At 29.8% G+C, this 25,847-nt stretch overlaps 3 protein-coding genes and 1 long non-coding RNA gene across 4 annotated transcripts; 2 read left to right on the top strand and 2 right to left on the bottom strand.

The window, feature by feature from the left end:
- Window positions 1-2,096: 2,096 nt before the first annotated feature.
- Window positions 2,097-8,142, top strand: LOC145747524 (NF-X1-type zinc finger protein NFXL1-like). Its single transcript, XM_082564889.1, has 18 exons — window positions 2,097-2,259; window positions 2,747-2,911; window positions 3,010-3,131; window positions 3,312-3,454; window positions 3,607-3,776; window positions 3,952-4,097; window positions 4,496-4,657; window positions 4,727-4,921; window positions 5,096-5,227; window positions 5,343-5,433; window positions 5,681-5,783; window positions 5,876-5,969; window positions 6,070-6,144; window positions 6,315-6,566; window positions 6,745-6,911; window positions 7,335-7,518; window positions 7,589-7,675; window positions 7,824-8,142. The coding sequence occupies exons 1-18, from the start codon at window positions 2,160-2,162 to the stop codon at window positions 8,064-8,066; spliced, it is 2,631 nt and encodes an 876-aa protein (XP_082421015.1). The 5' UTR covers window positions 2,097-2,159; the 3' UTR covers window positions 8,067-8,142.
- Window positions 8,143-8,996: 854 nt separating this feature from the next.
- Window positions 8,997-12,354, top strand: LOC145747540 (UDP-glucuronic acid decarboxylase 1-like). The gene is made up of 3 exons (XM_082564891.1): window positions 8,997-9,805; window positions 11,190-11,337; window positions 11,817-12,354. Exons 1-3 carry the CDS (start codon window positions 9,003-9,005, stop codon window positions 12,105-12,107), a joined length of 1,242 nt encoding a protein of 413 aa, XP_082421017.1. The 5' UTR covers window positions 8,997-9,002; the 3' UTR covers window positions 12,108-12,354.
- A 1,253-nt stretch (window positions 12,355-13,607) lies between these two features.
- LOC145763719 (uncharacterized) lies at window positions 13,608-14,575 on the bottom strand. The gene is made up of 4 exons (XR_014288448.1): window positions 14,448-14,575; window positions 14,163-14,288; window positions 13,879-14,001; window positions 13,608-13,730 (listed from the first exon to the last, which is right to left on the bottom strand). It is a non-coding gene; the product is annotated as an uncharacterized LOC145763719 (long non-coding RNA).
- A 98-nt stretch (window positions 14,576-14,673) lies between these two features.
- Window positions 14,674-21,783, bottom strand: LOC145764202 (uncharacterized). Its single transcript, XM_082575807.1, has 24 exons — window positions 21,708-21,783; window positions 21,343-21,597; window positions 20,838-21,088; window positions 20,609-20,761; window positions 20,123-20,286; window positions 19,729-19,870; window positions 19,416-19,579; window positions 19,117-19,238; window positions 18,907-19,011; window positions 18,710-18,832; window positions 18,458-18,583; window positions 18,137-18,262; window positions 17,820-17,945; window positions 17,506-17,643; window positions 17,189-17,314; window positions 16,875-17,000; window positions 16,559-16,684; window positions 16,245-16,370; window positions 15,929-16,054; window positions 15,612-15,737; window positions 15,304-15,429; window positions 15,010-15,135; window positions 14,750-14,860; window positions 14,674-14,705 (listed from the first exon to the last, which is right to left on the bottom strand). Exons 1-24 carry the CDS (start codon window positions 21,781-21,783, stop codon window positions 14,674-14,676), a joined length of 3,222 nt encoding a protein of 1,073 aa, XP_082431933.1.
- Between the last annotated feature and the right edge of the window lie 4,064 nt (window positions 21,784-25,847).

The following is a 25,847-nucleotide window of genomic DNA, read 5'->3' as shown; positions in this document are numbered from 1 at the left end:
TCGCGTTTTTTTATGATCGAATTTTATGTCGATGTATAACTTTTGGAAACTCTAACCCTGATTTCCTAACCCTAATCTTAAAAAAGCCCTAGCTCATGCGATTTCAAGAAAGATCGCTGGATTTGTGACGTTACATCGTCTTTAAATCAAATATATAACACTTTTTATTGCATTATTTTTATTTATATATACTTTTTTTAACTATGTTAGACTACTAAAGTTTAAAATATTTGCATTTTATTAAATATTTTTAAAATAATAAAATATCAAGAATAAACGAAAAATTTGGTGTAAATATGAACGGCTTAATAAACATCAGCTTATTCAAAAATTTGTATTATTTACTTTAGCAAATATAAATTAAGCTTACTTAAAATTTTATTAATATGCTTCTAAGACTATGGTTTACTTTATTTTTTACACGCTTACCCTAAAATTGCCTATTTTAATTTAATAAAAATCGCTCTATTGGCCCCTATTTTATTTATTAATTATTTAAACATTTAAGTTTTAAACTACTGCAATCATCCCTATCACCGTTTTTTTGTAGCTCGTTTAAATTTTCGTGGTGTTAAGCAAAGGTGGGCACTAAACCGTTAACCCGCTAATCGCTGATTAACGAAGTTAACTTTTGCGTAATAATTTAACTTTTAAGTTAACTTTAAAAAGTATTATCGGACCTGTTAACTTTCGTTAAATTGTGCTTCCGTTAATATAAGTTCGTTATCTCAATTTTTTAAATCTAAGTTAATAAATGTTAGGAATTAACGCATTTTTACCGTATCACATTTTCAAATATAATATAACACCTCCCCTTTAAACCAAAGTCATTAGACATTAGTATCAAATGTTGGGTGGACCCCACCGTTAATTGCACATTTGCTCTTACATCTTATAAATAAATATCTTACTATTTGTGGTGCGTAATAATTTTGTAGAATAAATTTAAATTAGTCACCACAAACAAAAATTTTTTTTATGCGTATAACATTTTATGGCACTTCCCGATATTGAGATCATTTGTGCGGGCTCGTTCTAATCATTTGTATCTTTTAACTTTCCTGTTTTTATTAACAGTCCCATCTACCAAATGGAAGGGGTATAAGTTATTTATCACTTTTTGTGATAAAACTTGATGCCCTATTTTATTTTTCTAGATGAAAGCTGTTTTTGCTGGACAAGTGGAAAGAGCTCCGTCTGTGGATGGATGTCTCTTTTCACTTACGGGATGGAGGAATCAGGGTCAAGGTAAGATAGGAAAGGGTAGGTAAGGGGGTTAAGGGGTCGAAAGGAGGGAAGAGGAAAAGGTAGGCCGGGTGGGGTACGAGGAAAAGGTAGGCTGGGTGGGGTAAAGAGGAAATAGGTAGGCTGGGTGGGGAAAGTGGAAAAGATAGGCGGTGTTGGGTAAGAGGATAGGGTAGGAAGGAGTGAGTAAGTAAAAAAACGGTGCGTAGCTGGACGAAAATGACGTCACAATCCCTGTGTGCCACATTCTTATTGCCAGTTTTTGAAAATTGCAAGCTATGACGCTTGAAAACTTTTTTGTAAAATATTTTTCTTTCATTCAAAAGTGTAACTAAACTGCGATTTGATGCGAAAGGATTGTTTAATTTAAATGTTAACGTTAACGGTTATCAATAACTTGAGTTACATTCTATTTAATTTCACTAATTAAAGTTAACGAAGTTAATGTATTGTGTAACGAATCACTATTTAACGAAGTTACTTTTTCGGTTAATTGTGCCCACCTATGGTGTTAAGGCAAAGTAGTAATTTTTTGTTATGGAATTGTGACAATATTTTACTTCGTAGCTAATTTAAATGCTAAAGGTATCATGTTTAACACAGTATTCTAATAATATTGTGAAAATGTTCAACTTAGTAGCTTCTTTTTATGGTGTTGTGACAAAATTTTTAATAGTAGCTAATTTTAATAGTGTTCTGACTGATTTTTACACAGTAGTTCGGGTATTTTTGTATTAACTTGATATTTTTGTATTAGCGATTTAACAATTTATATTAACATTTATTACGCGAAAAAATGCGCAGTTCTACTAGCAGAATGACAGTGGTTAGATGCTGTATGCTTTGCGAGGTTTACTTTGGCGTTTGATTTTGCAAAATTAGGCCTAAAAGTTGTTATTTGTTTTGGTTATTGTATGGATAAATGGCAAAAAAGACCAAAAGGACGAGGAAGAGGAAAGTTAAATAATGGAAGAAAAGAAAATTCGGCATGGAATTCAACTTCACGACTTTCTGGTATATATATTTTATATATTTTTTTCCCAGTATAAATGTTAAACTACAACTGGGTAAAGTTTTATTCAATTATTTTTTATGTTTAACTTTTGTTTATGCTTTTGTTTAACTTTTTTTTATGCTTACAGCCTTATTTGAATTATTTATCTATAAATAAATTATAGATTAATGGTAGGCCAGTCTGGAAAGCAGGGCAGCGTGCACGCACGAGATTTTTTTCATTAAAAAAAATGCACGCCTGGAATTAGCGTTTTGCACGCCCGGTGTCTTAAAAAAATGTGCACGCACAGCACTGACGCCTAAAACACGCTAACATAAATCACGCGTGCTCGCCTAGACCGAAAATTTTAATACGCGTGCACGCGCGGTTACGCATTTTTTTACGCTTGCACGCACGAGATCTCGTCGAAAACTGCCCAACTTTCCAGACTGGATGGTAGGCCTATTTAAAAACAATTTCTGAATTTAAAATCTTAATTTATCCCAGGAATAAAACAACAAGAAAACTCCCAAGCAAGATTTGAAGCGGTTCAAAAACAACAAAGTGGAAATGTCAAAGCAATTTTGGAGAAGTTCAACTATGACTCCTCTTCTGATGAAGAGGACCTAAATGAAGAAGAAATCTTCTCAACTTTAACAAAACTATTTCCAAGTATGTAAAAAAATAATTTCAAGTTTATATATATTATATATATATATACCTTACATATTTGCTAATAAATTTTATATATAAATAACAAATTGAAACAGAAACTCCAGATGAAGGCAGGGATGCTAACCTAGGAAGTACAACTCAATATTTAACTGAGAGTTTACAATCTGGAGCTTTAACATGTCTCGTCTGTATATCAAGTGTTAAGAGAGCTGACAAAGTAACTGTATTTTAGTCTATTAAGTTAGATTTTGCATATCTAAATGAAAACTTTTTGTAGGTGCAGTTGAACAAAGTTGTTTTGTGAAAATTTATTAATTTTTTTTGAACTTTACAATTTTTACACCATATGTGAAATTAAGTGATATTTTTATAACTTTTTGATATGGTATTTTTTTAGATTTGGCCATGTGAAAAATGTTTTGCAATGTTCCATCTAAGTTGTATCAAGCAATGGGTTTTGGAAGGAGTTGCACAAGCTACACTCTTATCTGATGAATATTTTCCAAACAGAGATCATCCATGGTATTGTCCTAAATGCAGGTATGTAAAAAACTAAAAAATAATTGATTAAATTTAAATAGCCTAAGTAAAAATTAAAACCTTTTATTTATGTAACCTCTACAATGCTAATTTAAACACATAAAATGATTTAATAATTTTTTTTAAATATTTGAATTTTTGTTATTACATAGAAATGAATATAAACGCAGCCAATGTCCTGAGATTTACAAATGTTTTTGTGGATCGGTTGAAGATCCTCCAACAGATCATTGGCTGCTCCCTCATTCCTGTGGAGGAACTTGTAAAAAATTGCTTAAAAATCCACAATGTGGACATAAATGTTTGCTACTATGCCACCCAGGTTGATAGTAATTTAATTCAATAAAAAACTTTACATTGTTATAGTGGTTTTTATTTTACCATATTACCTTTATATATTTTCTATTTTGTTGTTGTTTTTTTAATTTAGTTTTTTAACATTTTTTATGTTACTTAATATGTTACAAAATGTGTAACAACATTTTTTTTAATTTTAGGTCCCTGTCCACCTTGTCCCCAAACTGTAAGACAAATTTGTTTTTGCGAGAACAGTCGACCTGTTTCAAAGAGATGTGGAAGTGGAAAATGGTCTTGCGGGAACACTTGTAACAGATTGCTAAATTGTACGAGTCATTACTGCAAGGTTGGTGTTCTACTATTAAAAAAAAAGATTATATATACTGGAGAAATTTTAATTTCCTTTTGTTCTGTGTATATGCCATATTGGTTTAATAATTGCAATTTTAAGTATTGGTATATACCTTATATTTATTGGTTACAGTAAAAGGCCTGCCAATATTCTATATATATATTTTGTGTACTGTAATTTGTAATTTATTATTTTTTTTAACTATATACTTTAATTTTTATAAATTTTATAGTTTTATTTTTTTTTGAATATAAATTTTTGCAAAATTTTTTTTTGGATTGTAAATTTAATTTTATTTTTGCGGTATTGATTGTAAAAATATGCCTGGCGTTGTTGTTAGGTTTATAGCATACGCAGAATTTACCCAAATTAAAAATAATGTTTTACACTAGGAAATATGTCATGATGGTGAATGTTCTCCATGTGCGAAAACTATTGTTAGATCTTGTTTATGTAAAATGGAAAAGCGACCCCAATCATGTGCTGTACTAGCGTGGAAATGTGAAAATAAATGCGGAAAGCTTTTGTCATGCAGGCAGCATCAATGTGACAAGGTAAACAAAGTCTCAAATAAATTGGTTTTCTTTTAATAAAGTTATCACAAAAAATTAAACTGTCATCAGGTCTGCCATTTGCCTGGAGATTGTGGAAATTGTCCAAGACAAGGTGTTAGGACTTGTCCATGTGGAAAACAAAAGTTTGAGGATCTTTTGTGTACCGATGATGTCACAATATGTGTAGAAACTTGTGAAAAAAGTTTGGGTTGTGACGGGAATCATAAATGTCCAAGAAGATGTCATTTTGGGGACTGTGGACAGGTAGAAATAACCCCTTTTTAACAACATTAGAATTTGGATAACTGTTAGTTTATTTTCGATTGCTTTAATAATATGATGTAACATTTTTTTTTACTCTGAGCATAATTTGTGGCTTTATTCAACAAAAAGGTAAATTTAGAAGTGTTTTAAATCTTTAAAACTCTACTCTTGTAGTGCCCTCTAATGGTGTTAAAAACTTGTCGATGTGGTAAAAGAGAGAAGGAGCTACCCTGTCATAAAACTTATACTTGTGATAGTAAATGTACAAAAACCAAAGCTTGTGGCAAACATCCCTGCAAAAGAAAGGTAAAAGTTTTTTTCTTTTAATGTAAAAGACTTGTTATGTTTTCTGAGTAAGCATAGTAAGCAAAAAAATAATATTTGTTTAATATTTTATTATTTAAATATGATGTTTATACAGTGTTGTACCGGAGATTGTCCACCTTGTGAGCAAATTTGTGGAAAAAGTTTACAATGTAAAAGACACAAGTGTCAGATGACTTGTCATCACGGTATGTATAAGAAATGTTAAATACTTGTTTTAGTGACATAGTTTAGTAATATTTTTAGTATTTTGTTAGTGTTTTTGTCTGTAAATATTTTATTACAAATTTACTTTACCTATTTGAAATATTCTGATATTTTCATCGGTATTGAAAAATATTGCGTGTATATTTTATAAATTGGCTACTATTATTCTAAAAGCTGTGTGCAATACTGATAAGAACTGAATATTTAATAATTAATATTATTTTTTAGGACCATGTTACCCTTGTCCAATGACATCCAATGTAACTTGCAGATGTGGTGAGAGTGTTATCAATGTTGTTTGTGGCAAGCAAAATACAACCAAGCCACCAAGGTTAGATTCAATATAAAACATAACTCTTCTAAGCATAGAAACTTTTACATATACAAATCTATATAAAATGTTTTATTTTTGCACGGGTTAAGGTGTAGAAAAAGATGCGCACTTCCCACTGACTGTCATCATTTATCGCGAATTCCCCATTCTTGCCATTTTGGAGACTGCCCAAAATGCAAACAGGTAAAATTTGGAACTTCTTATTAAATTTTATTGTTTAAATAATATTTAAACAAAATTGCTTTATTTTGTGATGCTAATGTAACAATTTTTAATTCCTCAGATTTGTGAACTTCAGTTAGAGTGTGATCACATTTGCCCAGCAAGCTGTCATGACAAAGTTATTGTTAAAAATGAGGCAAGTATACAAAAAAATCTACTTTTAATGTACATTTTTTTAATTGAAACTATTTTTGGTAACTAAAAATATTTAATTGTTAAGCTTTTTAAATTTTTTTCTTAAATAAAACAAATGACAGATTATTAAGAGCGTGAATACACATAAAAAATTTATATCAATTATATCAGGCAAAGGCATCTGCACCATGGGAGAAACCACGAACAGAATACCTTGTAAAACATCTTGATTGTCCTCCTTGTCAAGTGCCAGTACCTGTTATATGTAGAGGACAACACGAGACTGGGGAATTCGCATGTAGTGAGGCTAGAGATTATTCATGTGGACTAAAATGTGGAAGGGAATTGGAATGTGGGAATCATCAATGTTTATTCGAATGTCATGTAGTTAATAAAATTTTAGGTGACAATGATTCTAATAAAGTGAGTAGTTTTAGTTTTAAAGTATGAATTGTCATTTAAAAAGTTTTTTTTTAATTGCTTTAAGGTATTTGATCATTTTTGTTTGCAAAAACACCAAATGTTTTGCTTAGGTAACCATTAGTTTACAACATAGAATATCTTTTTTTTAATCCTTATTAAAAAGATTACTTTTTTAAAGGCTGGTTCAAATTGTTCGACATGCGAAGAACCTTGTGTTTTTCTTCGGCCAATTGGATGTACTCATAAATGTGAACGTAAATGTCATAAAGATGATTGTCCACCATGCCACAAACATGTTAAAAGAAAATGCCACTGTGGGTTAGTTAAACTCGAACATTTGTGCTGGTAAGTTCAAAGTGCATAAACAAATAGTATTTTAAGAGATTTTTAGTTTACCTGAAATTTTTTTTGTATATATACATCTTTAACCTTAATGTAAAAAGGTTGAATGCGCAACCTAAACATAGAGTATCATTCTAGTAACACACAAACGTTGTTTACTCCGACCCAGTCTCGAGTTGCCTTTAGCAGTTTGGGATATTATATAGATTATAATTGCCTGGTAATTATCTTGCTGATTAAGTGCTGGCTCAACAGGAGTTTATACCGTTTTATAGCGCCTTACACAAGGGCCCCAAAGCATGAAGCAGTGGGGTTTGAACCCACGACCTCATGGTGGTGTAGCAAGTGTTTTTACCACTACACCGCGCTGCCTGTTTTATTCAAAATCAATTTTTTTTAACTTTTTTTAAATTTTTTGTTGTTTAGTGAATGGGCAGAGAGAAGCGATGAAGAAAAATCAAGAATGGCTTCGTGCGGTGGAGGTTGTCCTAAAATTTTAATACCTTGCAAACATCCCTGTCCATTACAGTGTCACACTGGGGAATGTCCCTCATCGGATACATGCAAAAAGAAGGTCACTCTTCGTTGCCTGTGCAAGCGAAGAAAAAAGGCAAATATTTTGACTTTAAACTTTTTTTTTTTCATTTTTTCATATTTAAATGTGATTTACACTGTTACAGGAATTTATTTGCTCTCAAGTATACAAAAACAAGAATATAGTGCAGTGTGATGATATATGTGCACAAGTTAGGGCTGCTAAAGAAGCTGTAAGAATGTTTTTTTTATTTGATTCTATTGTTCATTCCCCACCAGTTTTTTAACTTTTTCTGTAATTGTTATGGATTAATGTTCGTACTTAAGTATGTGCTTGAATTATGAATTTTTTAAGCTTTTCAGTATTATTTTCTTTCCCAGGAAGCGGAGGAGAAAAGAAGAATACTCAGGGAAGAAGAAGAAAAGAAACAACAAGAAGAAGTGGAAAAATTTGAAAGAAAAATTCACAAAAAATCGAGAGCCAAGCGTCGTAAATCTATAGAAGAACCTAACCAACCTAATTTCATTGTTGGAATAATTAACAAATATAAATTGCGTTTTGTGTTTATTTTTTTGGTTGTTTTGGGTGCTATTATTGCTGCTTATTATAAAACAGAGTTATAAAGGTGTAATTTTTTTATTATCAAATAATTATGTCAGCTCAAATTTTGTTTGTTATTAATAAATTATTGGAGTGTTAATTTACTTGATAAAAAAGTACATTTCTTGTTAAATATTTAGGTTGTAGTTCAGCCCCTACCGTTAGCATGTATACACATCAGGTTTCATGTTTTATTCCTATCGTTGACATTTTTAAGTCTCTGAGTCATAGGTTTAATTCCTTTACTTGTATATAATTAGTAAAGGGATTTATAAAGTAGTAGTTTTACAAATCACCTAAACATGGGGTAACATCGGTTAACCAGTCTTTAGTTGACTTCGGCAGTTCTGGATATTATTGAATATAACTGACCGATAATTGAGCTGCTAAATAAATCTTGGCTCAGCATAAGTTTAAACTATTTATAACGTCTTACTCAAAAGCGTTACAGAATAAAAGCAGTGGGGTTAGAACCTAAGACCTTATGTAGTGAAGACAACACGTTATTACCACTGGTTATTTTTGTGATGTATGCATTTTAAATGTTTTAAAAATATTATAAATATTAAATTTATTAGCGCAATGATTATTTCAAAACCGTTTTTGTTATTTTTTGGTGTTTTTTTTAGTAATAATTTGTTAAAATAAAACTGTGATAACGCGTTTGTCCTCGATATACTCACTTTCCATTTGACGTTTTTTTTAAACTTTTTTTTAACACGTGAGATTTGTGGCTACAAAAACTTCCTGGGCGGTTAGAACTAAATAAAATCATTGTTTACTATATGTAAAATAAAATTAATTATTACCCTAAGAGGTTTATAATCTTAATAACTTAAATTTTAGTGTAGGTATTTCTAAAGGTGGAGCTTCAGAACATACCAGAAAACCTTAACTGCTTAACAAATTCATAGAATTTCGTAATTTGTATATGTATTTATTTTCAGTTTTTAGTTTCAATGTCGTTAATAAGAATGATTTTTAGTAAAAAATTTCGTTATGTAATCTTGTTAGTGATAGTTGTTATAATTGTAGCTGTTGCAACTCACGAGTTTACGGAAGATTCCACGCTGAATTTTACCGTGATATTAAAAAGGTTAAACATCATACAATCTGAAAATGAAGAACTCCGAGAAAAAGTCCAACGCATGGACAAGTCATATAAAAAGTATTTACCAGTAAAGTTTCTAGCTGAAAAAGACAGAAGAAGAATTTTAATAACAGGCGGTGCAGGATTTGTCGGAAGTCATTTGGTCGATGCTTTAATGATTCAAGGCCATGAAGTTACTGTGGTTGACAACTTTTTTACAGGCAGAAAAAGAAATGTCGAACACTGGCTTGGTCACGAGAACTTTGAACTGTTACATCATGATGTAGTTAAACCATTGTACATTGAAGTCGACCAAATATACCACTTAGCATGCCCTGCCTCTCCACCTCATTACATGTACAATCCAGTTAAGACCATTAAAACATCTAGTATTGGGACTCTTAATATGCTTGGGTTGGCCAAACGTGTAAAGGCCAGAATGTTGTTAGCTTCTACATCAGAGGTATATGGAGACCCTGAAGAACACCCACAAAAAGAAACATACTGGGGTCATGTTAATCCAATTGGGCCCCGTGCTTGTTATGATGAAGGCAAAAGAGTTGCAGAGACCATGTGCTATGCCTACCAATCCCAGGACAATGTTCAAGTTCGAGTTGCAAGGATTTTTAATACTTTTGGTCCTCGAATGCACATGGCTGATGGCAGAGTTGTATCTAACTTCATACTGCAAGCTTTGCAGGGCGAACCGATCACAATATATGGTGGGGGGACTCAAACAAGGTCCTTTCAATATGTTACTGATTTGGTAAGAGGACTTATTGCTTTAATGAACAGTGAGGAATCGACGCCTGTTAATTTGGGTAATCCAGAAGAGCATACAATCCTTGAGTTTGCTGAGATTATAAAGAGCTCGGTGAATAGTAACTCGACAATTATTCACAAAGATGCAGCGACTGATGATCCAAAGAAGAGAAAACCAGATATTACTAAAGCAAGGAAAATGCTAAACTGGGAACCCATTGTGCCTTTAGCCAAAGGACTTGAAAAGACAGTCAAGTACTTTGAAGCGGAATTAGCACAGGAATCTGGAAATAAAAGAAATGTCTTTTTACCAGATGAACTTTAAAAAATATATTTATATCTAGACCAAAATTCTACATAGTTGGGTTAAGCATTATACATATTATTATTATTATTATTCTGTATTGTTTTTTGTTTTACGTGAAATTAATTTCAGAATTGGCATTGTGTTTATGTGTTAATCGTACTATCCTAGTATTTATTATTCTTTTTTATTTTCACTGTATAATTTACTCAATGGATTGCTTAATCTTGCTAAAATTAAGCCTGACCTTTTTTTGCAATATTTTTGTTTAAAATTGAAATAACGTCAATTTATAAAAATAAGTTTTTAAACTGCCATATCATGTAATTTTCATTGCACTTTACATATTTGCATGATTTGTTCTTTATTATGCAGTACTAAGTCACCTTTATCGATTTGCATATGTTAGCATGTAAAAACTTGTATTTGCGCTAATATTAATTTTTAATTTAATAATTATTATTAATATTAACTATAATAATTGAGATAATTTAACTATTTTTTACTAATTTTCACTGTTAATCCATGTTTTTGCTATCATTTTGTAAGTTTTTTCTGATCAAATAATTTACAAATCTGCCTAATCATTCAAATGGCTATGATATATGTTTGCAATATTAAAATATATTTGTGTTTGTGTAATTTTTGTTTTCGTGCTTTGTTTACTTTTTGTATCAAAACAATTGTTGTGTAATTTGTGTATTTATCGGTACAGTGTTTTTTTATGAACCAGTCCTCCATTTGTTGTTATACATACATGACCATGTTATGTTCAAAACTAGCTTAAAATGAAATAATAAATATAATTTAGTTTTGTTATAACATGTTTTTTTTAATTTGAAATACCGTTTTTACTAAAAAAGTTAATATTTTCATCACATGAAATTTGCACAACAATTTTATCACTCCATTAAACTTTATTCAAACCCTAATTTTGTTCCATAACGATATTAATATATACTGATATTATTATAGAAACTAGTTACGTACAAAAATGACTGATAAAAAATTAACCAGTGAAGAAATAGTGGAAGGATTTCAAAGACTTCGACAGCAGCAGAGAGCAATCGCAACCAAAATTGCTGAACTTGAAACAGATAAAGTTGAACACTCCTTAGCACTGGATGCTTTAAATGCAGTAAGTATTGGTCCATTCTCATTCACAGAATGTAAAAGTTAAAAAATTTAAAATGTATTTGCAACTTTTTAAAAGTTTGCATTCAAAAACTGTGCATTAAGTTAGTTAAAAAAAGAATAATTTGTTTAAAAACTTATTTAAATTTTTTTGGGGATTCTTAAATTTTTTTTTTTTTTTTTTGTAATATTACTTTGTTGATTAAAACCAATAAATCACTTTTATTCTTAATTTAGAAAATTTGCTTCAAAGCTAAAACTTGTAGTTTTTAAGATATTTTGGATGAGTAATAAAATCTGTTTTTTATCATGGGTTTTAAGACGCTTGGTAAACAACTCTTATTAGAAAATAAATAAAGAATTAAAAGGCTTTGTTTACAGTAATATAAAGATCACATTCCTGGTAAGACTACAGTCACAATTATAAGACAGAGCACAATGTTGCTGTTTTAAAACACATAATTGGGTTAAATAATTTTTTAGGTTGAAAGCACTCGGAGGTGCTATCGTCTGGTGGGTGGAGTTTTAGCGGAGCGTACGGTCAGCGAAGTTCTCCCGGCGTTAGATAAAAACAGAACCCAAATCTCATCTTACATCGAGGAACTCAACAATCAACTTTTAGCTAAAGGAAATGAATTAAACGAATATAGAATAAAACACAAGATTACTGTGAGGGGGGAAAACAATGGGGCTCAGGGGGACAATGCCAAACCCAGTCTTCCAGATATAAAACCCAATCAAACGGCTGGGGTACTGGTGCCCAATGCAAATTAAAAACATTGTAATATAGTTGTTGTTTTCCATAGCTCTAACTGTGTCAATCAACTGCACAGCAACAAATGTTAAATTTAACTACTTCTGATTCAAGTTCAACAATTATTTCTTTCTGCAAAAATAATGCAAGAACGAAGCCCATGTAAGCCTCACAGTATTTACTCTTTAAAAAATATAATCTACTGCAGTATTAAGATTTACACAAATTTAAAACTGGAATTAAATAAATGTTTGTATTTTCAAAGTGTGCTGTTGTATTTGTTCCTAGAAAAAAAAAATAACTACTATTGGGTCTTAAAAAGATGTTGCAATAGTATTGCTTACCTTTGTACACACAAACCGGTCTTACATGAAAACCAATAAAAATTTAATATTACCATTAAATATATTATTATTATTTGACAGGGTATTATTAATTATGCCCTTCGTAGCAATTGTGGTTAACACCTAGGCTCGAAATTAAGTTGTGATAGAAAAGAATAGGTGCGAAGCTCATTTTTAATTCTTAACGATTGGTTAGCTTGAACACGTCGTACTTTTTAACCAATATTTAATTAAACTAGAGCTTTTGTGCATTTTTAATGAAAAAAATAATGCACGAAATCTAAAAAAATATAAATTCTTACTTATTATTATATACAAAACAAATATAAATACATATATTTATATATGACTTTGGTAGTATAGAGAAATTCGGTTTAAACTTCGTTTCAAAATGTTACTAATAGTAGTCCAATTAACTTTTTATTTGCTACCAAACTTGTCAACTACTATACTGTATTCCACGACCACTTTATTAACGCAGTAAAAGCAAGACCATGAGATTTATTTCGTATAGTAACTTCACCAAAAATTGTCACACAAACGCTAACAAACCAACAGTTAATTTACCGCCACCCATTAACTTAATCGAGATACGAGTTTAACATAATCAATATATTACATAAAAATAAAAAATTGAAATTAAATACGTTATTGAACTTGCTCCTTGTGTAATATGGCTAATTATATATTTTCTTTCGCTGTAGCTATAGCGCCTATTAAAATGAACAAGTAGATACGTATTAATAAGAAACAAAATTAATTCCTTAAAATATTTATTTACATAAAAATAAGTCTATAGCGTAAAATTTTGTCAAAACAAAGACTTGCCTTATTCAGGACAATCGTCATAAGCGACGCATTTATCGTCGAAAACGTAGGAATTCTTCGGGCACCCACATCCAGTAAAACACTTAGTTGGACAAGGCGGTGGATTATCCCTATCTTTGCAAATAACTTCACACGTATGGCATGCACAGAAGACTCTGCCATTTGTGCATTGCTCCTCTGCAACGTAAAAGTACAAGTGGTTTGTTTATGGTAAGCCTACTACATGTTTCAATAACGTTTTTCCTTCTTACGTTGGACACTACGATTACGATATAAGCTACAGTATGGTTACATTTTTAATATACAATTATTATTGAAATCGTATAGGGGATATTTTGTGAAACATACCTTCACACGTTCTACCATCTCCAGTATAACCTTCATTGCAAGTACATGTATAAGATCCTGGTGTGTTTGTACATTCAGCATTCACATCACAATCATCATCACCAGTTGTACACTCGTCTATGTCTATTTACACAAACTTTGTTAAAAAAATTTATCCTTAGTTAATTTTACTGAAACTATTTGTTCGGTACAGTTTTATTGTAACATCAGTTTGCTCACTTTTTTATATATATATGCCGCGTATTGCAAATTTAAACAACACTATCACTACCTTTACAAGTTTTTCCATCTCCAGAAAAGCCTTCTTTACAGGTACAAGTATAAGAACTTTCTGTGGTTGTACAATCTGCATTTACATCACAATCGTTGTTACCAGATGTACAAGGATCCGTAGCTAAAAATCATTTATCAACAGCTGACGTTAAATATAATTGAATACTTTGTGAACATAAAGGTATATTAAGTTTAAAACCTGTTCAACTTGATTGGGTAGGAATAAAATTTAAGTAATATAAATACAAGGAAAAAAGCCGTTTAAAATTTTGTTACACTAACGTTCGCATGTCTTTCCATCTCCAGTATAACCTTCCTTGCAAGCACATGTATAAGAACCTGGTGTGTTTGTACAAATCGCATTTACATCACAATCGTTGTCAGCTTCGTTTGCACATTCATCTATGTCTAAAGTTTAGAATTCTTTTTAAAAATTACTATACATTAAATCACGTTTTAAATATTTAACTGATTGTTTCCTGTTAACAGGTAGCTGTAAAAAAAACTCAGTGAATCCTAAACATGTAAAAGTGGCAAACTTATAATAACAAAATAATGTTATGTAACCTGTGCAAGTTTTGCCATCTCCAGTATAACCTTCCTTGCAAGCACATGTATAAGATCCTGGTGTGTTTGTACAAATTGCATTTACATCACAATCATTGTCAGCTTCGTTTGCACATTCGTCAATGTCTAAAATTTAAAAAAATTAATGCATTTTTACAAAAAAACTTTAGTTTGGTTGAATATGCGCTTGTTGTGTATTTAAATGCACAGTTTGTTTTAGTAAAACCTATATTTGTTGAGCATGATGTGATAACGTACCTGTTGAAAAAAATATGTTTTATATTTACCTGTGCAAGTTTTGCCATCTCCAGTATACCCTTCTTTGCAAGCACATGTATAAGATCCTGGTGTGTTTGTACAAATTGCATTTACATCACAATCATTGTCAGCTTCGTTTGCACATTCGTCAATATCTTAAATTAAAAAATAATAAAGTAATTTTTTTTGAAACAACGCAGTTGGGTAAGTGATACCCAACGACAGATGCTTCTTTTCATTTAACAGTAACTTGCTTAAAACAAAACTATAATACATATTGGTTTTAGGATTAAGTCTATCTTACCTGTACAAGTCTTTCCATCTCCAGTATAACCCGTCTTGCAAGTGCATATATAAGATCCTGGTGTGTTTGTACAAATTGCATTTACATCACAGTCGTGGCTACCATCGTTAGCACATTCGTCGATAGCTTAAATTAAAAAAAAAAAAACTTGTTTAAAAAACAATAAAACATTAGCCTGAATTTCATAATATTCTTAAAATAAATTAAAAAATAACAAAACGTAGAAAAATATGTATTTATTATTCGGTTTTCGAAATATTGCCAATTTTTATTAAGAGTTGTCCATAATTTAACCTTCGCAAGTCTTTCCATCTCCAGTATAACCTTCCTTGCAAGCACATGTATAAGATCCTGGTGTGTTTGTACAAATTGCATTTACATCACAATCGTTGTCAGCTTCGTTTGCACATTCGTCAATATCTATGAAATAAAAAATGAAATAAATGCTTTTAACAAAGTAATTCTACAAAAACAATTCAACAATTCATTTATGACATTTAAAATATAATTTAAGAATGTTATCGAAGGCATTAACTTTATGTAGTTGGAAATTAGTTGATTATGTAAAAAAGGGTATTTTTATTATTGTATTTAATCTGAACCTGTGCAAGTTTTGCCATCTCCAGTATAACCTTCCTTGCAAGCACATGTATAAGATCCTGGTGTGTTTGTACAAATTGCATTTGCATCACAATCGTTGTCAGCCTCATTTGCACATTCATCAATATCTTAAAGTATTTATACCAAATTATTCAATGTTTTAACAAAATAATTTTTCTAGAAACACAATTTAATAATTCATATATATGAAGTATTTTTAATAAAAATTAGAAATGTTAGCATAGGTAATAGCTTTGTTCAGTTTAAATTACCTGAAAACGTAAAAAAATTATTTTATAATATTATACACAAATTTAACCTGTGCAAGTCTTTCCATCTCCAGTATAACCTTCCTTGCAAGCACATGTATAAGATCCTGGTGTGTTTGTACAAATTGCATTTACATCACAATCGTTGTCAGCTTCGTTTGCACATTCATCAATGTCTAATTATATGAAATACAAATTATAACAATATTTTTAACACAGTTAATCTACAAAAACATAATTTAATAATTTATTTATGGAATTTTTTAATATTATTCAAGAATGTTAGCATGGGTAATAGAGTCACGTAGTTTAGATTAACTTGACCATGTAAAAAAAGGATTTTATAATATTGTAGACAAATTAAACCTGTGCAAGTTTTGCCATCTCCAGTATAACCTTCCTTGCAAGCACATGTATAAGATCCAGGTGTGTTTGTACAAATTGCATTTACATCACAATCGTTGTCAGCCTCATTTGCACATTCATCAATATCTGAAAATATTTCTACCAAATTATTTAATGTTTTAACAAAATAGTTTCCTAAAAACACAATTTAATAATTCATATATGAAGTATTTCTAGTAAAAATTAGTAATGTTAGCATAGGTAACAGCTTTGTTCAATTCAAATTACTTGAATACGTAAAAAAATTATTTTATAATATTATACACAAATTTAACCCGTGCAAGTTTTTCCATCTCCAGTATAACCTTCCTTGCAAGCACATGTATAAGATCCTGGTGTGTTTGTACAAATTGCATTTACATCACAATCGTTGTCAGCTTCGTTTGCACATTCATCAATGTCTAATTATATGAAATACAAATTATAACAATATTTTTAACACAGTTAATCTACAAAAACATAATTTAATAATTTATTTATGGAATTTTTTAATATTATTCAAGAATGTTAGCATGGGTAATAGAGTCACGTAGTTTAGATTAACTTGACCATGTAAAAAAAGGATTTTATAATATTGTAGACAAATTAAACCTGTGCAAGTTTTGCCATCTCCAGTATAACCTTCCTTGCAAGCACATGTATAAGATCCAGGTGTGTTTGTACAAATTGCATTTACATCACAATCGTTGTCAGCCTCATTTGCACATTCATCAATATCTGAAAATATTTCTACCAAATTATTTAATGTTTTAACAAAATAGTTTCCTAAAAACACAATTTAATAATTCATATATGAAGTATTTCTAGTAAAAATTAGTAATGTTAGCATAGGTAACAGCTTTGTTCAATTCAAATTACTTGAATACGTAAAAAAATTATTTTATAATATTATACACAAATTTAACCCGTGCAAGTTTTTCCATCTCCAGTATAACCTTCCTTGCAAGCACATGTATAAGATCCTGGTGTGTTTGTACAAATTGCATTTACATCACAATCGTTGTCAGCTTCGTTTGCACATTCATCAATGTCTAATTATATGAAATACAAATTATAACAATATTTTTAACAAAGTTAATCTACAAAAAACATAATTTAATAATTTATTTATGGAATTTTTTAATATTATTTAAGAATGTTAGCATGGGTAATAGAGTCACGTAGTTTAGATTAACTTGACCATGTAAAAAAAGGATTTTATAATACTGTAGACAAATTTAACCTGTGCAAGTCTTTCCATCTCCAGTATAACCTTCCTTGCAAGCACATGTATAAGATCCAGGTGTGTTTGTACAAATTGCATTTACATCACAATCGTTGTCAGCCTCATTTGCACATTCATCAATATCTGAAAATATTTCTACCAAATTATTTAATGTTTTAACAAATAAGTTTCCTAAAAACACAATTTAATAATTCATATATGAAGTATTTTTAATAAAAATTAGGAATGTTAGCATAGGTAACAGCTTTGTTCAATTCAAATTACTTGAATACGTAAAAAAATTATTTTATAATATTATACACAAATTTAACCTGTGCAAGTCTTTCCATCTCCAGTATAACCTTCCTTGCAAGCACATGTATAAGATCCTGGTGTGTTTGTACAAATTGCATTTACATCACAATCATTGTCAGCTTCGTTTGCACATTCATCAATGTCTAATTATATGAAATACAAATTATAACAATATTTTTAACAAAGTTAATCTACAAAAAACATAATTTAATAATTTATTTATGGAATTTTTTAATATTATATAAGAATGTTAGCATGGGTAATAGAGTCACGTAGTTTAGATTAACTTGACCATGTAAAAAAGGGATTTTATAATATTGTAGACAAATTTAACCTGTGCAAGTTTTGCCATCTCCAGTATAACCTTCCTTGCAAGCACATGTATAAGATCCAGGTGTGTTTGTACAAATTGCATTTACATCACAATCATTGTCCGCTTCATTAGCACATTCGTCAATATCTGAACAAACATAAACGATGTAAAACTTTTGGTTTTTGACAAAGTAATTCTACAAATAACATAACTTTACAATTCACGCATGGAATATTTTAATACCAATAAGAATATTGGCATATAGGTATTAGCTTCAGGTAGTTTATAATAAGTTTAATATGGGAAAAACGTTTTTTTTATAATATTATTTTAAAAATCAACCTGTGCAAGTCTTTCCATCTCCAGTATAGCCTTCCTTGCAAGCACATGTATAAGATCCAGGTGTGTTTGTACAAATTGCATGTACATCACAGTCGTTGTCAGCTTCATTTGCACATTCATCAATATCTAAAGAAAACTTTAAAATTACTTTTAAATATAAAGAATTTAAATTAACTTATTTACAATCCTACTAATAAGTATTATTTGTTTTTTATTCTACTTATTTGTATATATATATATATATATATGTACCTTCACACGTTTTTCCGTCTCCAGTATATCCTGTATGGCAAGTACATATGTACGATCCCTCTGTATTTGTACAATTGGCATTTTCACTGCAAACGCCATCTAATGTTGTGCATTCATCGACATCTAGTAAAAACAACTATCATGTTCTTCTGATTAAAGTATTTAACAATTTAACAATTTTCTTAAAGTGTATTTACCAACGCAAGGAGAGCCGGCATAACCTTCAAAGCAATCACATTTTGGTTGCATTTTGGCTGGACAAGTGCACTTCGTCTTGGTTTCGGGAAAAAGTAAAACATCACCTTTAATTCAATAGTGGAATTTTCAAAGTAGGTACGCCCAATATGTTTACATGTTGTTAATAACCTATTCGCTAGAATTACAACTATACAGGCATTATAATATACCTTGATTAATGTAACGGCCTTGAATAAGGCAACCACAATCTCCATCTTTTACACATAAAGGTCCACTTTGGAAAAAACCTTCATCACAAGCACATCCCTCTACAGTTCCTTCTACCGGACAACTTTAAAATAAGTTAGTTTAATAAGATAAATTATGTTTATTCAATGAGCAAGTTTTTATTAGATGACATTATCAAGTTGCAAATTCATATAAGAAAAAAATCAAGTCCAATGAAAAAAAATGTTGTAAATATTTGTCTATCTTTTTTTAATAATTTTTTTTATATACTAATTTTTACCTTTGCGAATATGTAGGTGCTACGCATTTGTTGGAACACGGTGTTGTGCATCCCTTGTAGTGGCTGTTAGCAGGACATTCTAACGGTGGTGTATTAGTTTCCTCTCTCCAGTTGCAATTTGCTTTGTTATCTTTTCCACAGTTATCGTTAAACGATTTAAATGACTGCAAATTATTAAATACAAACTTAATTAAAAAATTGCTTTATTGCTTAGTTATTTACTTATTGCTAAATACTCTACGCTAAATAACCTTAGTAGACAACCTTAACCAAAACCATGCAACCTTTCAAGCGGTGTATTAACCGTACTTACGTTAGACAACACGCTTGGGTCACCACCAGAGGCGCACATGTCATATACGCAATTCATGAAGGCATTGTTATTAGTTGCACCATGTAAACAATCTGTGAAAGTTCCTCCTGTAATTAATGGCCCACAATATTCGGCCGTAGTCCTGTCGTGAAAAATATTTGTTACAAATAGATTTTTCTTAATTCTTGATTGTACTTTTTTTTAATATGTATACTAGATTTTTTTATGTTAATCGTTTTTGATATTGCAACGTCAATGTCATAATATAATTATCGAGTTAACTTAGCTGTCCTAGCATACAGTTTTAAGTTGTTTTTGGTCGAAACATATTTTTCATATTTTTTTTCACAAATTAAAAAATATAAATGAATAAGCTAAACTTAAAAAGTTTTACCAATGCTGAGGCTCATTGCATTCAAACGGAACGGGATCTGGCTGATCACATTCCCCTATTTGCCAAGATTCCGCAAATTCAGTAAAATTAGCTGCAGTTTCGCCATTATCCATTATTAGATCATCTGCATCATCATCGTTGTAGTTTCCGCAAATTCCTTTAAGCTGTGTTAACATATTAATTAAATTCTTATCGTGTTAGCTTGAACCTATCCAGCTTTAATTAGTGAAAAGCTTTGGACTTTTAAATTGTAAAGTTACGCCGTTAACCGAAATTCGTTGGGCTCAAAAAATATTTATTTACTCTTAGCCGCCAACGTAACAGTTTTCAAAAATGTCGTTTTTGGTTTGCGGGTAAGTTAACATTAACAATGTTTGTTAAATCATTTAATTACAATTAAGGTGCAGTCTGTTTGGTCGAAAATTAACTATTTCTGCAAAATATTATATTATCTGTATGAACTTTAGAATCATGAAATTTTCTAACCTGATCTTTATAAGTTATGGGAACTGTGATTTTAAGAGATCGGCCATCGTAATATAAAACCATTTGGCTTTTTGTAAGCATTTGCAGACCAGTTCCAGTGTGAGTTACCAGTACATCGGGAGCAAAATAACCTCCAACAGGCTGATCGTTAACCTACACACAAAACAGAAAAGTTTTTAACTTCGTAGTAAAAAAATTTAGTATAGTTTTTTTTTATTAGAAAATTTACCAATATAGTCTGGTTGCCTTCTAAATGGAATCTTAATCCTGCAATTGTAACATCAACAGAGTCAAGTTTCGAAGACATTCGGTTACTACCCGAAAACTTGTTCGTGGCCACGATATCGAAATACGCCGGGTTACTGGGGTCTAGCTTGGTTTGGGACAGTCTATATGTACAAGCTCCCATAAAATTTTGTGCCTGATTTCCATCAAAAGTTTCGTAGTGAGGATCTCCGTAGACGTTGCATTCTGCAGTCTCTGTATGCATTAAATTAAAATGGTTACTGTGTGTTAGCAATAAAGTAAAAACTGACATTCAAAATAGAGTGTTAAACTAACATCTTTGCATTAAAACTTTTATATTTATAATTTGTTTTTTTTAACAACACCACGTTGTAGAAGTTTTCCCATGTAGAAAAAGTTAAAAATATATATACCTCCAATAGTGGCAAATAAACAATTTTGAAAATATTTTTCTATTCTGTTAAAAAAAAATTATAAATAGCACTTACTTGGTGGTTCAGGTCTTTCACAAATAAATCGGGTTTCTTTGTCGCAGAGAACAGATTCCCATTTATTTTCCTCGGTAGGTTGCATGTTCATACATCTTTGTGTTTTCTTATTTTGTGGCTCCCCTTCGGCCCAGGCCGTATACCTTACTTGCGTATTCGCATCCCAGTAAAACCTATGAACTATTTTTTGAAAGTAACCCGTTCTCTCTAATTCACTTACAACAGTAGCGGCTGTGTAGAAACCAGTTCCTTCGCCTTAACATAAAATGATATTTTATACCTGATTAAAAATATAATTAAATTTATTATACCACACAAAGCTAAAATACTTTTTTTCGAAATGTTGTTAAAATAATGTGACTTACCAATTTCAGAGCCAATAGTTTTGCTTAAAAAGCTTTGAACGTCTGACGTAGGAATTTTAACAAGAGTTGCGCCCATTTTAGCACAAGCATCTTTCGCTCCAAGATACGTTGTATTTTCCACTGAAAAGAAGTACTCTTGTCCACCATAGGGATACCATTTCTCTTGCGCTCTTGCGCATAAAACAAAATATACACAAAATACTAGTAACCTTATCATGCCTTTTGATTTCTTCAAGGCCTGCGACGACTTGATGCTTACATAAAAATTTCCCGCTCCTGTGGTCAACCTAACTTTAACAAAAAATATAAAAAATGTTCTTCTTATAATATAGACTAAATAATGATGCATTAAAACGGTTTTCCCGGTTTTAAAATCTTTTATAAATAATTGAGAAAAAAATTTCTGCAACACGCTAGAACAGACTATTAATTTTCGCTGGAATTTAATTTTGGTTTTATAATATATTAATAACACAACTTAGTAGTTTTTTGTTAACATATTTTTGTATAGTATTTAACAAGATACCATATGATTTTTTAGATTTATTTATTTTTTGGGTTACATAATATTTAATTTATTAATATTATGTTCCTTTAAAGTTGCTTTTGTTTTTGCTTTATTATATTAAACAAACAACTAGTTTGGAGAACGGCTAGTTCAAATACAAAAAAATCTTACTTTATATCATTCTACTTAAAAGTGCAAACATTGCAAAATATATCTTTATATATTTAATGACATCAAGTTGTAGGGCAAAAAATATAATTTTAAAATTAAATTCAAAATTTTAGTTTATAACTAGAATTTTAAAATTCTTTTTATTGTAAATTATATTGTTTTAATTTAATTATTATTTAAATTTACAGACATATGCGATACACAGTATTAAAAAACGTATTTGGAATGTATTAGCTCAGCAATGTAGGAATTACCTAAACGATATTATCAGGAATAGCTACCGGTGTGTTAATTGGTAAAAAAAGTTTGCCAACGATGGAAAATACACAGCGAATCTAAACTGGAATATCCAAACAGGATAATTAATTATCGACAAAACGCAAAACTTTTTCTGCTATTATTTGTGCTCGGTAACAAGTTAAAACAGTCACGTTTAAATAGCCTATACTTTTTTTGGAATTTTCGCGTCGTTTTTATTAATAAACTGCATAAACTTCGATAACTTTTACAATTAACTCTTTGCAAAAATAAAATGACATTTTATTAAACAATGAAGAATAAATTTTTATTTTGTTGTTTTTTTGGTTATTTACTTAGGTTATATTTAATAAACACATAAACATAATGTAATAAATATATTAAAACAAGAAAATTTTGTAACTAAATAATCAAACTCCTATAATTTATATTCATATACGGCAAATAGGAAAATAAACAATACAAAGAAGGTATGTTGATTTGCACATATTACTTGACAAAATTTGACTTTGTAATGATAGGCATTGTTTGATATATTTATATATCAAAGGAAGTTTTTATTGTAAAATGTTTGCCAATATTATATCATTTACTTAGTTTTCCGTATTACGGATGACATATTGTAATTCGTCGTGTAAACAACTAAACATACACAATTGTAAACAGTTGAAGGTAAAAGCGGTTGTAGACAGTACTATGTATACGGTAACTGGTAATAAACTATTTTAAGTACAAAAGAATGAAGTATTATAAAAATATGAAACGGGGTTTATTTTTATAAATTTACAAGAAAAATTTCTAAATTTGTTCAAGATAGCTAAATTAATCCTTCTGTTATACGGAAATAATTTTTTGTTATTAAAATTAAGAAAGTGTATTTGTTTTAGTTACGGGTACAAAACTAAAAATTCAATCGTGACAAAAACGGGGAGATTTAAGATGGAAAAATTTAGGTAAAAAAAAATTCTGCTGTGAATTTACCAAAATTATACTGTAAACCAGTAATTACTCAATTTTTTAATAAATACTTAAATACTGTCAATGTTTTTTTTAAATCAGAGATACTTTTACGAATTTAATGTCAATTTTATTTATTAAAAAAATAATTTTTGGAAAAAATTACAAAACTTTTCAGATTATAATATAAATAATAAATGATTACTTAATTGCAAAAATAAATAAAATACATATTTCAAGGTATAAAATATAAATATAACAATTACAAATAAATTAATAAGTAAAATAAGTTAAATGCTTTTACAATTTCATAAATAAATTAATTCAATCGTTAAAAAAACCTTACATATTGATATAATATAATTACAAATACATATAACTAATAAAAATTGCAACGATTTGATTGTGCTGGTGTAATTGCGCGGCAAATGCAACTGGCTCCAACCCGTATAATTTTATCGGCTAGAAATACTTTTTGTTTCTCTGTTTCGACTGTGTACAAATTTTTGTTAAGGCATCTACCTGTTTTTGGATTTCGACAAACTTTGCTGCAGACTTTGTTGTAAATTGTGATTGGTCTATTAATATGTGTGCAACTTATTTCATAGATCACGTAGGGTGCATGTGTATTAATTTTCGTTTCGGAAACTGTAGAAAAACATTTCATTCCCTGAAGATACCTTAAAATCAATATATATAAATAATAAACAATTTCAATTTTTAATTTAAATCTTCAGAAGTATATAAAATTAATTTTTTTAAATATTTAATTTTTAGGCTAAAATGTCTTTGCGTAATAAAATCTTTTGATTTTATTTTTAAATTTTAAGTAAAAATTCAAATAAATTAAGAAAAAAAATTACTCTTTGTCGTCATTGTTCAGATTTCTGAATGCTGTTTCATTCGAACTAGTTGATATTTTCGACAAAGGAGATTTACTTTCTGCAACTCTAATGATCACAAATAAGTAAAAGAACAACATCTAAAATAAAATCTCTGCGTTAACTTTTGCAACACGTAAACGCAAGGAAAAAATATTATTTATTAAAACGTAACAGTTTTTAATTTCACTTACCACCATTTTAATAAAGTTCATTTTGAGACGTTTAAAATTTTTTTCTTTTTCAGTTTTTTGTAGTAGTTTGATATTTCTTGATTTGATAAAACATCTTCCAGCATTGCCGTATTTATACCAAATCCAGTTTCCGAAATTGTGCGTTTTTCAGTTTTTATTTAGGGAAAATTTCCGGACTTATCATTTTTTAAACGTTATAAAATTAAAAAAGTAATCAATATTGGGGGAAGTGTACTAATTTATAATCAAGTATATTCCAGCAATTTTAATATTTGACTTTCAATACTACCATTGCGGTTATTAATACCTTTACAAAAGTCCAATGCTTATCTAAATACGTAAATATTTATTTTGGGTAAAATAATTTTGACGTTTGTACTACCGTTTCCCGTATATCTACATAAAAGGGTAATTAAACATGTAAATTAAAATCAATTTATTAAAAATTTTTACTCAAAAAAAAAATTCCATTTTTTGTTATAAATTTTTTTTTTAATTTTAATTAACTGATTTAATTAAAAAAAATTTTGTTTTAAAACGCAATAAAACAACAAATTTTAATATTTATAAAAAAATTACTGAATTATATTTGATAAACGTGATGTTTTTTAATAATCTTGTGTCATATACCCCAACAGAAAAATATACACCAACGTTTTCCCGCCTTTTTTAGTGGTTACAACTGTGTTCGTTTTACGTTGCGTCGCTCGAGTCACGTAAACTTTGCTTTTCGGTAATGACTTTGTTAAATGCCTCATTGCTTATTTTGAGGTCGGATATCTTATCTATATAATGCTTAAGCTAATAAATTCTTGAACGCTTCCTTAGTAGCGTAGGCCGTTTAACGTTTCTTTTTTAAGGATGTTAATAATTAATTGTCTTGTGGTTGCGTTGTAATCGATATCTTATCTCTAACGTGTAAAGATAATAAATGTACATTATGTTGCGTGGAATCTATATGAACGTTGCGTAGCCTTTTTAAAAATTTGAGACCCAACAGCGTTAATATTTATCATTGGTTTCTAAAGGTATTTTTTTAGTTTGCAGGTGGTTTTGGTGTAAAAGATATTAGATAACTTATCATTTGATATTTTTTATTCTAATGAACCTATGGTTTCTATGAAAAAGTGTGTGAAATAATTTTAAAGTTTCAATTTCGTCAACAGATATG

Source organism: Corella eumyota, chromosome 1 (assembly GCF_963082875.1).
Source record: "Corella eumyota chromosome 1, kaCorEumy4.1, whole genome shotgun sequence".
Taxonomy (NCBI): Eukaryota; Metazoa; Chordata; class Ascidiacea; order Phlebobranchia; family Corellidae; genus Corella; species Corella eumyota.
This window is presented reverse-complemented; position numbering and strand designations above follow the sequence as displayed.

What these genes read in the sequence shown, in the direction of transcription:
- LOC145747524 (XM_082564889.1), top strand. Translation starts at nt 2,160, where the DNA reads ATGGATAAATGGCAAAAAAGACCAAAAGGACGAGGAAGAGGAAAGTTA. An exon ending in GTGACAATGATTCTAATAAA is followed by an intron (nt 6,567 to 6,744) that starts GTGAGTAGTTTT and finishes ACTTTTTTAAAG; the next exon opens with GCTGGTTCAAATTGTTCGAC. An exon ending in AAACTCGAACATTTGTGCTG is followed by an intron (nt 6,912 to 7,334) that starts GTAAGTTCAAAG and finishes TTTGTTGTTTAG; the next exon opens with TGAATGGGCAGAGAGAAGCG.
- LOC145747540 (XM_082564891.1), top strand. Translation starts at nt 9,003, where the DNA reads ATGTCGTTAATAAGAATGATTTTTAGTAAAAAATTTCGTTATGTAATC. An exon ending in ATGGCTGATGGCAGAGTTGT is followed by an intron (nt 9,806 to 11,189) that starts ATCTAACTTCAT and finishes CTAGTTACGTAC; the next exon opens with AAAAATGACTGATAAAAAAT. An exon ending in CACTGGATGCTTTAAATGCA is followed by an intron (nt 11,338 to 11,816) that starts GTAAGTATTGGT and finishes ATAATTTTTTAG; the next exon opens with GTTGAAAGCACTCGGAGGTG.
- LOC145764202 (XM_082575807.1), bottom strand. Translation starts at nt 21,783, where the DNA reads ATGGGCGCAACTCTTGTTAAAATTCCTACGTCAGACGTTCAAAGCTTT. An exon ending in CCATAACTTATAAAGATCAG is followed by an intron (nt 20,287 to 20,608) that starts GTTAGAAAATTT and finishes ATGTTAACACAG; the next exon opens with CTTAAAGGAATTTGCGGAAA. An exon ending in AGATGGAAAAACTTGCACGG is followed by an intron (nt 17,001 to 17,188) that starts GTTAAATTTGTG and finishes AAATATTTTCAG; the next exon opens with ATATTGATGAATGTGCAAAT.